Below are 15,236 nucleotides of genomic sequence, written 5' to 3'. Positions count from 1 at the left end.
GGCCCACGGTATCCCCCCCATGCATGCGGTGGGCCTTCTGTAGAAAGAGAGCAGCTTAATGAAGGTGACAAGGTGAAAATAGGATGATTGATGTGCCGGTGCTGTGAGGGCATGTATAACACCACCTACCCAAGTGTTGAATATAAGGAGGCTTTGAAGAATCTACAATAATTGTGTGTTGTTTGTACATGAATCACAATGTGTTACTCGGTTACTTGGTGTTCGCTCGCTCTGCGGTAGAGTATCACTTCCTGTTCCTGCTCAAACACAGTGGTGTTTCTGAGTAGCTTATTTGCTTAGCAATTTAATTAACAACTTTTAAATACATTCTTCTTTCATAGTATAATCTTCACGTGCTTCATACGAAGCACACTTTCTGTGTACTCACTACCTAATTTATAGCCAAAGTATTCACTCACTGTCTCTGTACTGTTTCGCTAGCTTAGCTTAGCTCGTAGCCGACTCGTTAGCACCATGGCTACTTCACCTGTCCCTCCTGCACTTTCTTGCTCATTGTGTCAGATGTTTAGTTACTCCTCGGCCTCCTTTAGCAGTAATGATATCTGTAACAAATGTAGCATATTTGCAGCTCTGGAGGCCAGGATTACTGAATTGGAGACTCGGCTTCGCACCCTTCATTCACCCGTAGCTAGCCAGGCCCCTGTAGCTGGTGCAGCCGAAGATAGCGTAGGCCCCGCTAGCTGTTCCCCGGCAGACCCCAAGCAGCTGGGGAAAGAGGGCGGCTGGGTCACGGTGAGGAGGAAGCATAGTCCTAAACAGAAGCCCCAGGTACACCACCAACCCGTTCATGTGTCTAACCGTTTTTCCCCACTCGGTGACACACCCGCCGGGGGTCAAACTCTGGTAATTGGTGATTCTGTTCTCAGACATGTGAAGCTGGAGACACCGGCAACCATAGTCAATTGTCTTCCAGGGGCCAGAGCAGGCGACATTGAAGGAAATTTAAAACTGCTGGCTAAGGGTAAACGTAAATTCAGTAAAATCATAATTCACGTCGGCAGTAATGACACCCGGTTACGCCAATCGGAGGTCACTAAAATCAATATTGAATCGATGTGCAACTTTGCTAAAACAATGTCGGACTCTGTAGTTTTCTCTGGTCCCCTCCCCAATCAGACCAGGAGTGACATGTTTAGCCGCATGTTCTCCTTAAATTGCTGGCTGTCTGAGTGGTGTCCCAGAAACGATGTGGGCTTCATAGATAATTGGCAAACCTTCTGGAGGAAACCTGGTCTTGTTAGGAGAGACGGCATCCATCCCACTTTGGATGGAGCAGCTCTCATTTCTAGAAATATGGACAAATTTATTAAACCCCCCAAAATATGACTATCCAGAGTTGGGACCAGGAAGCAGAGTTGCAGTCTTACACGCCTCTCTGCAGCTTCTCTCCTCCTGCTACCCCCCCAAAAACCCATCTCCATAGAGACTGTGTCAGCTTCCAAAAAGACAAAAAACAAACTAAAAACCAGCAACAAACAACTTAAACATAAACAATTACAAAGAAAGAACAGTACAGTATCCACATCTGAACCAAAGAGTAAAACAGTGAAATGTGGATTATTAAATATTAGGTCTCTCTCCTCCAAGTCTCTGTTAGTACATGACTTAATAATTGATCAACAAATTGATTTACTCTGCCTTACAGAAACCTGGTTGCAGCAGGATGATTATGTTAGTTTAAATGAATCAACACCCCCGAGTCATTCTAACTACCAGAAACCTCGAAGCACAGGCCGAGGGGGCGGTGTGGCAGCAATTTTTCACACCAGCCTATTAATTAATGAAAGACCAAGACAGACTTTTAATTCATTTGAAAGCCTGATGCTTAACATTGTCCACCCCAGCTGTGAAACTCAGAAACCAGTCTTACTTGTTATCATCTATCGTCCACCTGGGCCTTACACAGAGTTTCTGTCTGATTTCTCAGACTTTATATCTAATTTAGTTCTGAGCTCAAATAAAATAATTATTGTGGGTGATTTTAACATCCATGTAGATGCTAAAAATGACAGCCTCAACATGGCATTTAGTCTGTTATTAGACTCAATTGGCTTCTCTCAAAATGTAAAAGAACCCACCCACCACTTTAATCACACTCTAGATCTTGTTTTAACATATGGCATAGAAACGGAACATTTAACAGTGTTTCCTGAAAACCCTCTCCTGTCTGATCATTTCCTGATAACATTTACATTTACAATAATTGATTACACAGCGGTGGAGAGTAGATTTTATCAAAGTAGATGTCTTTCTGAAAGCGCTGTAACTAAGTTTAAGAATATAATCCACCCACTGTTATCATCTTCAATGCCCTGTACCAACACAGAGCAGAGCAGCTATCTGAACGCTACCCCAACAGAGGTCGATTATCTTGTTAATAATTTCACCTCCTCACTACGTACGACTCTGGATACTGTAGCTCCAGTGAAAACTAAGGTCTCTAATCAGAAGTACCTGACTCCGTGGTATAATTCTCAAACACGTACCCTAAAGCAGATGACTCGTAATCTGGAGAGGAAATGGCGTGTCACAAATTTAGAGGATCATCATTTAGCCTGGAGAAATAGTTTGCTGCTTTATAAGAAAGCCCTCCGCAAAGCCAGAACATCTTACTATTCATCACTGATTGAAGAAAATAAGAACAACCCCAGGTTTCTCTTCAGCACTGTAGCCAGGCTGACAAACAGTCAGAGCTCTGTTGAGCCAACCATCCCTTTAACGTTAACTAGTAATGACTTCATGAACTTCTTCACAAATAACATTTTTATCATTAGAGAAAAAATTACCAGTAATCATCCCACAGATGTAATATTATCTACAGCTACTCTTAGTACCATTGATGTTAAGTTAGACTCTTTTTCTCCAATTGATCTTTCTGAGTTAACTTCAATAATTACTTCCTCCAAACCATCAACGTGTCTTTTAGACCCCATTCCTACAAAACTGCTCAAAGAAGTCCTGCCATTAATTAATTCTTCGATCTTAAATATGATCAACCTATCTCTAATAATCGGCTATGTACCACAGGCCTTCAAGCTGGCTGTAGTTAAACCTTTACTCAAAAAGCCATCTCTAGACCCAGCAGTCTTAGCTAATTATAGGCCAATCTCCAACCTTCCTTTCATATCAAAAATCCTTGAAAGAGTAGTTGTCAAACAGCTAACAGATCATCTGCAGAGGAATGGTTTATTTGAAGAGTTTCAGTCAGGTTTCAGAGCTCATCACAGCACAGAAACAGCTTTAGTGAAGGTTACAAATGATCTTCTTATGGCCTCTGACAGTGGACTCATCTCTGTGCTTGTCCTGCTAGACCTCAGTGCAGCGTTCGATACTGTCGACCATAATATCCTATTAGAGCGATTAGAACATGCTGTAGGTATTACAGGTACTGCACTGCAGTGGTTTGTATCATATCTATCTAATAGACTCCAATTTGTGCATGTAAATGGAGAGTCCTCTTCACACACTGAGGTTAATTATGGATTTCCACAGGGTTCAGTGCTAGGACCAATTCTGTTTACATTATACATGCTTCCCTTAGGCAGCATCATTAGAAGACATAGCATACATTTTCACTGCTATGCAGATGACACCCAGCTCTATCTGTCCATGAAGCCAGATAACACACACCAATTAGTTAAACTGCAGGAATGTCTTAAAGACATAAAGACCTGGATGGCCGCTAACTTTCTGCTTCTTAATTCAGATAAAACTGTTATTGTACTCGGCCCTGAAAATCTTAGAAATATGGTATCTAACCAGATTCATACTCTGGATGGCATTACCTTGGCCTCCAGTAACGCTGTGAGGAACCTTGGAGTCATTTTTGACCAGGACATGTCCTTCAACGCACATATTAAACAAATATGTAAGACTGCTTTCTTCCATTTGCGCAACATCTCTAAAATTAGAAATATCCTGTCTCAGAGTGACGCTGAAAAACTAGTTCATGCATTTATTACTTCCAGGCTGCACTACTGTAATTCATTATTATCAGGATGTCCAAAAAACTCACTGAAAAGCCTTCAGCTAATCCAAAATGCTGCAGCAAGAGTACTGACAGGGACTAGAAGGAGAGAGCATATTTCTCCTGTTTTGGCTTCCCTTCATTGGCTTCCTGTTAAGTCCAGAATTGAATTCAAAATCCTGCTCCTCACATACAAGGTCTTAAATAATCAGGCCCCATCTTATCTTAATGACCTTGTAGTACCATATCACCCTATTAGAGCACTTCGCTCTCGCTCTGCAGGCCTACTTGTTGTTCCTAGAGTATTTAAAAGTAGAATGGGAGGCAGAGCCTTCAGTTTTCAGGCCCCTCTTCTGTGGAACCAGCTTCCAGTTTGGATTCGGGAGACAGAAACTATCTCTACTTTTAAGATTAGGCTTAAAACTTTCCTTTTTGCTAAAGCATATAGTTAGGGCTGGACCAGGTGACCCTGAATCCTCCCTTAGTTATGCTGCAATAGACGTAGGCTGCCGGGGGATTCCCATGATGCATTGAGTTTTTCCTTTCCAGTCACCTTTCTCACTCACTATGTATTAATAGACCTCTCTGCATTGAATCATATCTGTTATTAACCTCTGTCTCTCTTCCACAGCATGTCTTTTATCCTGTCTTCCTTCTCTCACCCCAACCGGTCGCAGCAGATGGCCGCCCCTCCCTGAGCCTGGTTCTGCCGGAGGTTTCTTCCTGTTAAAAGGGAGTTTTTCCTTCCCACTGTCACCAAAGTGCTTGCTCATAGGGGGTCATATGATTGTTGGGTTTCTCTCTGTATCTATGAAGCGCCTTGAGGCGACTTTTGTTGTGATTTGGCGCTATATAAATAAAATTGAATTGAATTGAATTGAATTACTTCAGAGGTGTGATGTTTTCAGGGTTTTTTTTTCTGCGCTGCAGAAAATTGTAAAACTATTGTGAACTTGGTGGATCTGTCCAGATCTTTGACTGGAAACTATTTCTATGAATGAGTGGTTCAAAAATGTGTAAGTGAAAAGCTGCCATATTTCAGGTCCCAAAGTCAAACGAACACTGAGGGATCACTGAGAGCTAAAAACGGTCTAACTTCTTTCATCTTTAATAAAATGATCAGTGTTGCTGCTTTACCAGGTTTAACAATTAAGTTTAACATCCAGGCATCCATGAAAACAGAGTTTATTCAATTTAACTGAGTTAGAGGTTAGCAGGAAGTTAGCTCGCTAGTTTCCACCTAAACATGATCATCATAATCAGTGTTACTAATTCATACACTGGTTTATCATCTAGACTTTTTGTCTCATCCAGCACCATGATCAGGTCCAGTTTTTATTTCATCTTTGATTTTTCAGCTGCTGTGCCTGAGCAGCCTCCCAGAGACCCTTTGTTGCAGTTAGTCTTCCTCCAGATGTCATGGTCCTGGGCCATGTTGGCCCAGTATTCTTAGTTTTCATGTATTTTTGTATTTTGTTCCTTATTTAGGCCATGCTTCCTGGGTTGCCCTGTTACGTTGTTCCTTATGTGTTTTCCCCTTGTGACTCTTACCCCCTGTGTGCCCCTCTGTGTATTTGAGCCCTCGTCTCTCCTTGTGTTTTATTCCATGTTTTCCCCAGCCCGTTATGTCTGTGTTCTCCCCGTGCTCTCTCTCCTCCTGTCTGAACCTCTGTGTACTTCCTGTTTTACTTTGACAGTCTCTCGTCAGTATGCGTCATGTTGTGTTCACTCCTGCCGCGTCTCGTTACGATTATCTGTGTCAGCTGTGTTCCCCGTGTGCTCCCACTTCCCTCGTTAACCCTCTGTGTATTTATGTGCATGTCTCCCTCAGTTCAGTGTCGCGTTGTCCATGTCTCCTCCCCAAACCTGTGTGTCTTTCTGTGTTCCCTCGGTCTTCTGTTGGCATTCCCAGTTTAGTTCTGTTTCTTTGTGAAGCCTGCAATAAAGCAGTGATTTTGAGTTCAGCTTTTCGTCTCCGTGAGTTTTGCGTTTGGGTCCTCTTCTGCCTCCACGCAGCCAGTTCATGACACCAGAAGCCATCTGGCTGCTTGATCCAGCTCTGGCTGCTGCACCGGGAAAGAGCAGTGAGGAGGTGGATTGATAAATGAAATTCATAACAAAAATTCATAATGGACTTTTTCCATTTAGGAATAATAAGAATCAGCTTTGTCATGTGCGGTAATCCGATTACTTTTTTCAAGTAACGAGTAAAGTAAGGGATTACTATTGCAAAAATGGTAATTAGATTACCATTACTTTCCCGTAGGAACGCTGCGTTACTAAAACCGTGATTTTTTTTTTGCGAGAATGTCTCATGACATTGACATAAGCGAGTGCGACGTTTGTGACAACAGCTGTGTGCAGATCAACAATGGATAATATATCGAGTGCGGGAGAGATTATGAGCGTGCAGCGTTTAAAGCGTGGAAGTACTGACCTTACTTTGAGTTTGATTCCATAAAAAGTGACAAAAACATTAGTGTCCGTTGTGCGTGGGAAGAAAACTTCTTTTTACAGCGAAAAAAAACCCCTAAACTTCCAAGCAAGCACCGAGTGCGCTACCACGTAATGGGAAATTCACAGAGAAACTCGCGGATTCTTCAACTGACCGCTGCGGCAAACCTGCACCAGGGTAAACCTCCGCCTATCCTACTCCTGCTTTACAGGTGAAAATAGAGCAAAAGGACCGCTAGTCTTTGACTTTATTTATTTTCTGCTGTGTTTTACTTGCATCTATTTGAAAGCGTGAGTGTAAACACAAAAAATATTTTATTTTATGTGCTGGAATGTGCAGAAAATAGGTTTAAATGTTAAACAATTTTCTTCCAGTCAGAGAATGTTGCATATAATTAAATTTTTGCTTGATGCATATAGTTAAAAGGTTAAAACTAATAAAACAAGTTTTAAAAAGAGACTTTTCCATTTGATTACATTTTGTATGATGGATTATGTAGAAAAAGTAGGATTGGGCTGAAAGATCTATCGTCTTATCACCTATTCAGGTAGTAAATCGTGTTTTTAAAAAGTAACTAAGTAATTAAATACTTTTGAAAATAAGTAATCAGTAAAGTAACGGGATTACTTTTTTTGGGAAGTAATCAGTAATTAGTTACTGATTACTTTTTTCAAGTAACTTGACCAACACTGGTTGTTTGTACATGAATCACAATGTGTTACTTCAGAGGTGTGATGTTTTCAGGGGTTTTTTTCTGCGCTGCAGAAAATTGTAAAACTACTGTGAACTTGGTGGATCTGTCCAGATCTTTGACTGGAAACTATTTCTATGAATGAGTGGTTCAAAAATGTGTAAGTGAAAAGCTGCCATATTTCAGGTCCCAAAGTCAAACGAACACTGAGGGATCACTGAGAGCTAAAAACGGTCTAACTTCTTTCATCTTTAATAAAATGATCAGTGTTGCTGCTTTACCAGGTTTAACAACTAAGTTTAACATCCAGGCATCCATGAAAACAGAGTTTATTCAATTTAACTGAGTTAGAGGTTAGCAGGAAGTTAGCTCGCTAGTTTCCACCTAAACATGATCATCATAATCAGTGTTACTAATTCATACACTGGTTTATCATCTAGACTTTTTGTCTCATCCAGCACCATGATCAGGTCCAGTTTTTATTTCATCTTTGATTTTTCAGCTGCTGTGCCTGAGCAGCCTCCCAGAGACCCTTTGTTGCAGTTAGTCTTCCTCCAGAAGCCATCTGGCTGCTTGATCCAGCTCTGGCTGCTGCACCGGGAAAGAGCAGTGAGGAGGTGGATTGATAAATGAAATTCATAACAAAAATTCATAATGGACTTTTTCCATTCAGGAATAATAAGAATCAGCTTTCTTTTTAATTGCTATTACCTGACAGTCAGATAACCAGCTTTTAAAAACATATTCATAAACACTTTGCAGTCAACAAAATTTGCACAGAGGTTATAGATGAAATAAAAGTATCACGTGTTTTCTAGGTGTGTTTATAACTCTGTTATTGTACATATTCTGTGTTATACATCATAATCATTCCAGTCTTTTTTTTTTTTTTTTTACTGTTTTAATCTTTATAAAACGGTTATTTATTTATTTATTTTTGTGATTTCTGCTGCCCTATTGGTCTGGTCTCTCTTGAAAGTCTGAGAATGTGATATTCATAATAAAAGGATTTAAAAGTTTACTGCCAAAAAATGATTGCACTTCATAACAGAAATGTGCTAACTGGCTTGAAATAGATCGAAACTGTTATGAGATTACTTCAGGGAGCAGACATGACACCGTCTTTTAGGTTTCGCCATCACTTTGTATTATGCGCACAACACCACCCTCCTCTGGCTTCCACATGAACTGCACCTTAAACATCAACTGTTTACAAATGTCATGACACAAACAAACGTTTCAATACCGTAAATCACTTTTTGGACTGCGATCACTTTTTGGCACAACATCGGCTCTGATAACATTTAAAGCATTGAAAAACTATTCTTTAATGCTAAAAATCCATTATCAATTGTAGTTATTTATTTATTAATTTAAATTTCAGATATCGATCTTCATTTTTGTAAACTGGTGAATTAATGATTTTTTAAAGAATTAAAACGACAAAGTTTGGCAATATATTTTTTTAAAAAGGATGAATAAAACAGTAAAATAAAATGAGAAATATATATATTTTTTAAAAACTATGATAATTAGACGAACTTTATTTTAAATATATACAATTGATTTTCGGTGACACTGGGTGTCATGGTGATGATGACGTGTTTGAGTGCAGGTATAAAAGCAGGAGGCAAAATGGGAATTCGGGTTTCACGTTTGAGCGCAAACAGGAGCTTTTTCCCACTAGTGCTGTGAAAACTCGGATTTTTCAAACTACAGCTAACGTTTGAAAATCTTCAAGAAGGATTTGCAAAATGACTTCAAACTTCAGTCGCGAGATGCACCTGATCTCCCTTTTCATTGAGGAGGTGATAGATCAACGCTATGGTGAGTACAGCAGGCTAATATGTCAGAGTGCTAGCAAACAAATACAACTTAGATTTTTGTCTTTTATTGTTTGGAAGTAGGACTTCATGAGTGTTAACATTTAGGATGAGATGTTTCATACTTGAGTAACATCAATTTTAACGTGTGCCAGTACACTATAAAGATGGCGCCATGTTTTTTTTTAATTGCTAAGGCATTGGAGGACGCTGACGTCAGCGCGCGGGCCGTTTTTGCATGTAGAGGGTTTGAGTTGACATGTTTGGGCTGCTGGCGCTGAGTTATACGTGAAAGTTTCATAGATTGTGAATGTGTAAAGCTGGAGAATGGAGTTTTAAAAGTTCACAGAGTCGCTGGATGAGTTTGAGATTGAAACAGTGTGTGCCTGCAATAAGGAGGTGGGAGGTTTCTCACCTAAATGTAGCTGCTTTATTCTCAAAATATCGATGCTCAACTAATATGAAGATATTACTCCTTAATGTGAATGCGTATTAAAACCTCAGTGAAAGTCCATGCAGCCTTACACAACATGAAAACTTTTACCAGGTGAAAAATGTGAAGGCTTTCATAAACAATGAGTTCTGCTGGGAGCTTCTTACTGTTTGTGTGTGGAAGAGCTTATGATGATGTAAAGCCATGTCTGGACAATTTAAATTCAGGCTTTAATTTGTGTGATCACATGATTAACGTAGACGCACGCTTTGCTTTCTCGTAGCTGATCTGGTGAGTCCAGTCACTGCACCTCAGATGGTCGTCATTAACTTGAGGAACCGTGAACTGAACAGGAGCCATCTGGACTCCATGCCCCCCCTGGTCCTCACTCTTTACCATAACCTGGTGACTGGGTCCAAGGACTTTCCTGACATACCTTTTAAAGGATGGTCCTACCGGGACCAGGTGACGACACCATTTGTCAATGTGAGGCAGAGCCAGAGAGAGAACACCACTCCTTCTCCTCCTACAGACTCACCAGCTGGCATGATGCTGCCGCCTGCGGGCTCCAGCTCTCATCCACGCTTCCTGACTCCAGTTCTTCCAGAGAAAGCAGATCTTGCTGTGCTGAAGGCAGATCGGAGGAACTGTGTCCGCACCCTGACTGTCGACGGCCTCCCCATCACAAGAGTCATCTCCACTGTTTACCGAACAGAGGACACTGAGATGAAGAACCGCTGGAGAGTAACAGACTACAGCGCGGACGGCAGAGTTCTCACTTCGGTGCTCTGCCGTGTTCTAAATATGTCGGCAAAGCGTGCTAAGAGGAAGGCGGAGGAAGAGAGCAGCATCCGGAGCCCGACTCAAGCAAGGAAGCGCTTGAGATTATAATATACAGTGAAGCATGTCGAACGTCAGCAAGCCTGAACAAAGTGGTAAGTAGTAAATAGTGCTTAAGGTTGTTTCTAAAATAATGTCCTAAAATATTTGAAAATCGTCGAGGTTTTAACTTTTATTCTTTCTTTTCTGCCTCTTGTTTCTAAAAGTCAGGAAAAAGAGTCACGCTGCGAAGAAACACCACACAGAAGATTTTCCCTCAGTAAAATGGTAAATATATTCATCTTGTTATGACGTTTGCTCACAATAACCAGGAGTGTTTCTGAAGTGATTCACTCTCATTTGGTGTTATTTGATCCAAAGACAACTGAGGGTCTTCAGAGCAGCGTGAACGGCCGTCACCTGAGAGCAAGACAGTCCTCGGGCCTTTGTGGTTCCCTCCAGGTACTCCAGCTTCATCCCACAGTCCAGAGAGATGCAGTTAGGTTGAATGTGAGTGTGAATGGTTGTCTGTTTCTCTGTGTTAGACTGACCTGTCCAGGTAGTACCCCCGCCTCTGGCCCCATAACAGCTGGGATGGCTCCAATCTTGAATTGGTGAAGCAGAAGAAATGGATGGAAGGATGATCCAAAGAGAAACATTGAAGGCCCTCTCACAAAAAAAGATAAGAACTCATTTTACACATTGTTGAAACATCCTGAAAGTTATTTGTTGTGTTTAGAAACTTGTTGAACTGTCATTAGAGTTTGTTTCGACTTGTTGTTCATTTCTTATTCGGTTCAGCTGTGTTTCTATGTGTCCTTAGTTCCCATAATCAGCCTCCTGTGTGTAAATATTGTGTCAGTCTCCCTTTGTCCCTTGTCAGAGTGTTAGTCTCCGTCCCCTCGTGTTTCCTTGCCTCAGTAGTTCTGTTTCCTACAGTTTTCCCCCAGTATAGGTTTTGGTTAGACTTTTTCAGTTCCCTTTGTCAGTCTTTGTATTTGGTATTTCCTCATCAGTCTCATCACTTTCCTCTCCAGAGAGAAAACAATAAAAAGACCTGAAGAGACGTCTATGCAAACGCTCTCATTGTGAAAGATAAGTATACATCCAACTAATCTGTGACTCTGTCACAGCTCTGATCAGCAATTCTTTCAGGTTTGTCTGTTTTGATGATGTTATTAATTATTATCCTTTATCCAGGATTTTCTCCTCCTTGAATCGCTACCTTATCGTGGTGGAGGGGTTTGTGTGTCCCAGGGATCCCAGGGGCTATGTTGTCTGGGGGCTTTTGCCCCCTGGTAGGGTCTCCCATGGCAAATTGGTCCTGGGTGAGGGACCAGACAAAGAGCGATTCAGAAGACCCTTATGAAAAGAATATCGAGGGAACAGTTTACCCTGCCCGGGATAGGGTTACCGGGGCCCCGCCCTGGAGCCAGGCCCAGGGAGGGTGCCCGAGGGCGAGCGTCTGGTGGCCGGGCCTTAGTCCATGGGGCCCGGCCGGGCACAGCCCGAAGAGGAGACATGGGCCCATCCTCCCGCAGGCCCACCACCCGCACGGGGTGGTGGGCCTGTCAAGTCACAGACTTGTCACAGACTTGACGGGGTGTCAGGAAAAAGAGCCAAGATGAGAAGAAACACCACACAGAAGATTTTCCCTCAGTAAAATGGTAAATATATTCATCTTGTTATGACGTTTGCTCACAATAACCAGGAGTGTTCACGTTGTTCTGAAGTGATTCACTCTCATTTGGTGTTATTTGGTGTTTGTCTTTGAAAGGAGAGGAGCAGTAACGACACTGGGAGACAAACAACAGGATGATCCAAAGACAACTGAGAGTGTTCAGAGCAGCGTGAACGGCCGTCACCTGAGAGCAAGACAGTCCTCGGGCCTTTGTGGTTCCCTCCAGGTACTCCAGCTTCATCCCACAGTCCAGAGAGATGCAGTTAGGTTGAATGTGAGTGTGAATGGTTGTCTGTTTCTCTGTGTTAGACTGACCTGTCCAGGTTGTACCCCCGCCTCTGGCCCCATAACAGCTGGGATGGCTCCAATCTTGAATTGGATAAGCTGAAGAAATGGATGGAAGGATGATCCAAAGAGAAACATCAAAGGCCCTCTCACCAGCTTTCATTTATTAAATTTGTCTTTACTGAACGATTTCTGGTGTGTACTTGCGTTGATACTCAGACAACAGCTCGTCTTTCTGTTTGTGCTGGAAGATTCAGGCAAACACATATTACATATATAGATTGTTATATGACACAGTTTCACATTTAGTGCTATATGATAATGATAAGGTCCAGTTTAATAGTATTGCTAGTGTCTAATGAAATGAACACGTGATTTTCAGATCCAGCAAAGTGAATATTTTTCACTGTGGATAAATTACATGGAAACGTTTAATGAGTCATCAGCTATTTCACTACAAAGATGATGTGATTAAAGGTTCTCATACATGCAGGTCAGAAGTTTTGCTCCATCCTGGATGTTAAATGCTGATCAATGTTTACACATATCTGCACATTTCTAACAGCTCATTTCACAGGTCATCAGTCTCCTGACTGCATATGCAGAGTTTTATCATCACGTGTTCATGGCAGACAAACATAATTATGAATTCTTGTTTTAGTTCCATTCAGTCACTCAACATCAGGTGTCTGCTTGTCCTGAGCTGTGAGAACTACAGTGAGTTGCTTTCCTCTTTAGCTTAGTATTAATAAACCAGGTCGTAGGTGGGCACCTGCATCAAGGAGTCAAGAAGCATATTTTATTGTTTAATGGTGAAAACAATGGATTGTTGTTCATTTGTTTAATGGAAAGACTGAAAGTGCGGCCTGGTGTTGACTTACACTTATTCAAAGTGATGAAGTACCAACAGATACTAAAAGTCACAGCCTGAAACACGTCAACTGCTTTATTATTTCTAGTTATAAATAAACTGTCAGTTTATGGCCCCTGTGGCTCGATCAGGACCCTTCCGGGATGTGGAGATATTTATTATTTACTATAACTTGTGCTTATGTTGGTTTTTGCTGTGGTTTCGCTACTGTGTTTTTCTCTTTTTGCTTGTTTTTATTTTTCCAGCAGGTGATCAAACAGATTTTTAGTGTCTTCTCTCTCTTCTCCTATTTTTTTTGCTTTCCATCTCCTTCTGTTGAGCATCTTCCCAACTTCTCTTTTCTTCATCTTTCTCTTTCCCATCCCCAGTCCTGTCCGTTCTGATTGTAATCATTTCAAAGAAAAGAAAGAAATAATAAAGAGCTAATACACTTTGACAATCAAGTGGACCAGTGTGGCAAAAGCTGTAATGATCCATTTGGGAAAATAAATCTGTTGGACTGGTAAACTAATATACGATAATAATACGGTATGAAAAATGGCAAACATGAGAATTCTGTGTGTTTTCCTTATCTGCAGACTAACAGTCCACAGGTTTGGTGCTCAGACTCTGATTTGTTCCCTGGAGATGGAGGAGAGAGCGCACAGAGGACAGCAAGGTGGAGGAGTGAAGGAGAAGGTGGTGCAGCTCAGTGTCCAATCAGGAGTGAGCATCTCTATATATGTATATAGAATATATATATTTCAAGTTTTTGTTTTGAGTTTTTGTTGTTTTTTATTTTTTAAAGCAAACACTAAAACTGTCACCCACACCTCTGAAGATAAAGATAACTAATCATAAATAAAGGGAATATTATGATGATGAGGACACTATCAGAGGTAGTTCAGGGAACTGTTATACTTCAGATACCAGAAAAATCGTTTTTCTTTTCTTGTTTTTTTGGCTTGACTTCATGGTAGGCAAAATGAAGAAGAGTGCTTGATTGCGCCTAAGTAAGTAAAAGCTGCATGGCAAAACAACACACACCTTCACTGCAGATGCATGCACAGAAACCAGTATTTTTTGTACCTTAAATATTAAGTAGTGTGTGTACAGTAGTCAATATAATGGGATGTGTCCTAAAGCAGCGAAAGAAGAACTGACTTCTTACAGCAATTTGCAATATTTAGGATTTTATTGAACACTTTTACCTTTCAACATTTGTAACATTAGTGAGTAATGAAGCATTGCAGAATAAATAAAATAAAATACTAAAAGTCCGTTATTACACTCTTAAATCCTACTACTTATTCCTGCGTCTTTTGTGATCTTACAAAGCTTCAAATGACGCATCGACTATTAAATTAGTCATCGACGATTTTGATAGTCACCGTAATCGTGACTCCTCGTGAACAAATATAGACACACTAATATTTCACCAGTGTTGTAACATCACATGTCGTTAGCATGGGTAAGAGAACGAAATCAATACCTCAGATGGAAGCACCTTGACTGGGTTACTTCAGCATCACTGGGTGACATGTCACTTTGATGCACCGACAGTGGAATTATAGTTCAGGTGACCTGCATGCCTTTGCACTCTAAAGACACTAGAGCACCTAAAGGACGCATGGAAACATCAAGTGATACACAGATAAGACTGTTGCACAGAAATATGCAGTATCTGCACACTGTAACATGTTTAGTTGCTTTACTCAAGAGCCTGACTTCAGATGAATGACTCTGACAATCTAATTTTTCTTGCAGATTGAATGCACCTTCTGTGGGAAGTGGTACCACACAGTGTGTGTGGACTTCCCCTCTGCAGAAGGCGACTACAAATGTTGTGGTTGCTAAATAAACAGAAAAAATTGATCCCTGTTGTCTTTGCTTACTGATTGTTTTTAGTGTTGACAATCCACATTGCTGGGATTGCATCTTTCAACATGTTTGTGGGTAGATCTGGATGTACCAGGGGTAAGTGTAGCCACTCAGCCTCTACTCAATGTGATCATAGCAGCAGGTGCAGATGTGTCACAAGTTAATCTAGTAGTAGGCTATGGTATTTGGCCACAGGTGGCAGCAGTGGACTGACCTCCATTGGAGACTGCTCCAGCTGCTATGTGATAGTGTATCTGCTACAAATTGAAGATCATATGGAAGTTTTGGAAATTAACCCTTGTATTATGTTGACAAACAAAAAGGTGACAT

General features: G+C 41.1%; 1 protein-coding gene across 1 annotated transcript; it reads left to right on the top strand.

Annotated features, from left to right (window-relative positions):
- The first annotated feature begins 8,715 nt into the window (after positions 1 to 8,715).
- On the top strand, positions 8,716 to 10,892 carry LOC146372643 (uncharacterized). The gene is made up of 4 exons (XM_084952589.1): positions 8,716 to 8,961; positions 9,674 to 10,497; positions 10,591 to 10,671; positions 10,755 to 10,892. The coding sequence occupies exons 1-2, from the start codon at positions 8,889 to 8,891 to the stop codon at positions 10,279 to 10,281; spliced, it is 681 nt and encodes a 226-aa protein (XP_084808715.1). The 5' UTR covers positions 8,716 to 8,888; the 3' UTR covers positions 10,282 to 10,497; positions 10,591 to 10,671; positions 10,755 to 10,892.
- Positions 10,893 to 15,236: the final 4,344 nt, after the last annotated feature.

The sequence above is a fragment of the Perissodus microlepis genome, chromosome 15, assembly GCF_051167445.1.
Source record: "Perissodus microlepis isolate ML-2025 ecotype Zambia chromosome 15, ASM5116744v1, whole genome shotgun sequence".
Lineage (NCBI taxonomy): Eukaryota > Metazoa > Chordata > Actinopteri > Cichliformes > Cichlidae > Perissodus > Perissodus microlepis.
The sequence above is the reverse complement of the archived record's forward strand: the minus strand, read 5'-3'. Positions and strand labels throughout refer to the sequence as shown.

Excerpts from the sequence above, each read along its gene's own strand:
- LOC146372643 (XM_084952589.1), top strand. The coding sequence starts at position 8,889 with ATGACTTCAAACTTCAGTCGCGAGATGCACCTGATCTCCCTTTTCATT. Across the intron at positions 8,962-9,673 it reads GGTGATAGATCAACGCTATG|CTGATCTGGTGAGTCCAGTC; the intron begins GTGAGTACAGCA and ends GCTTTCTCGTAG.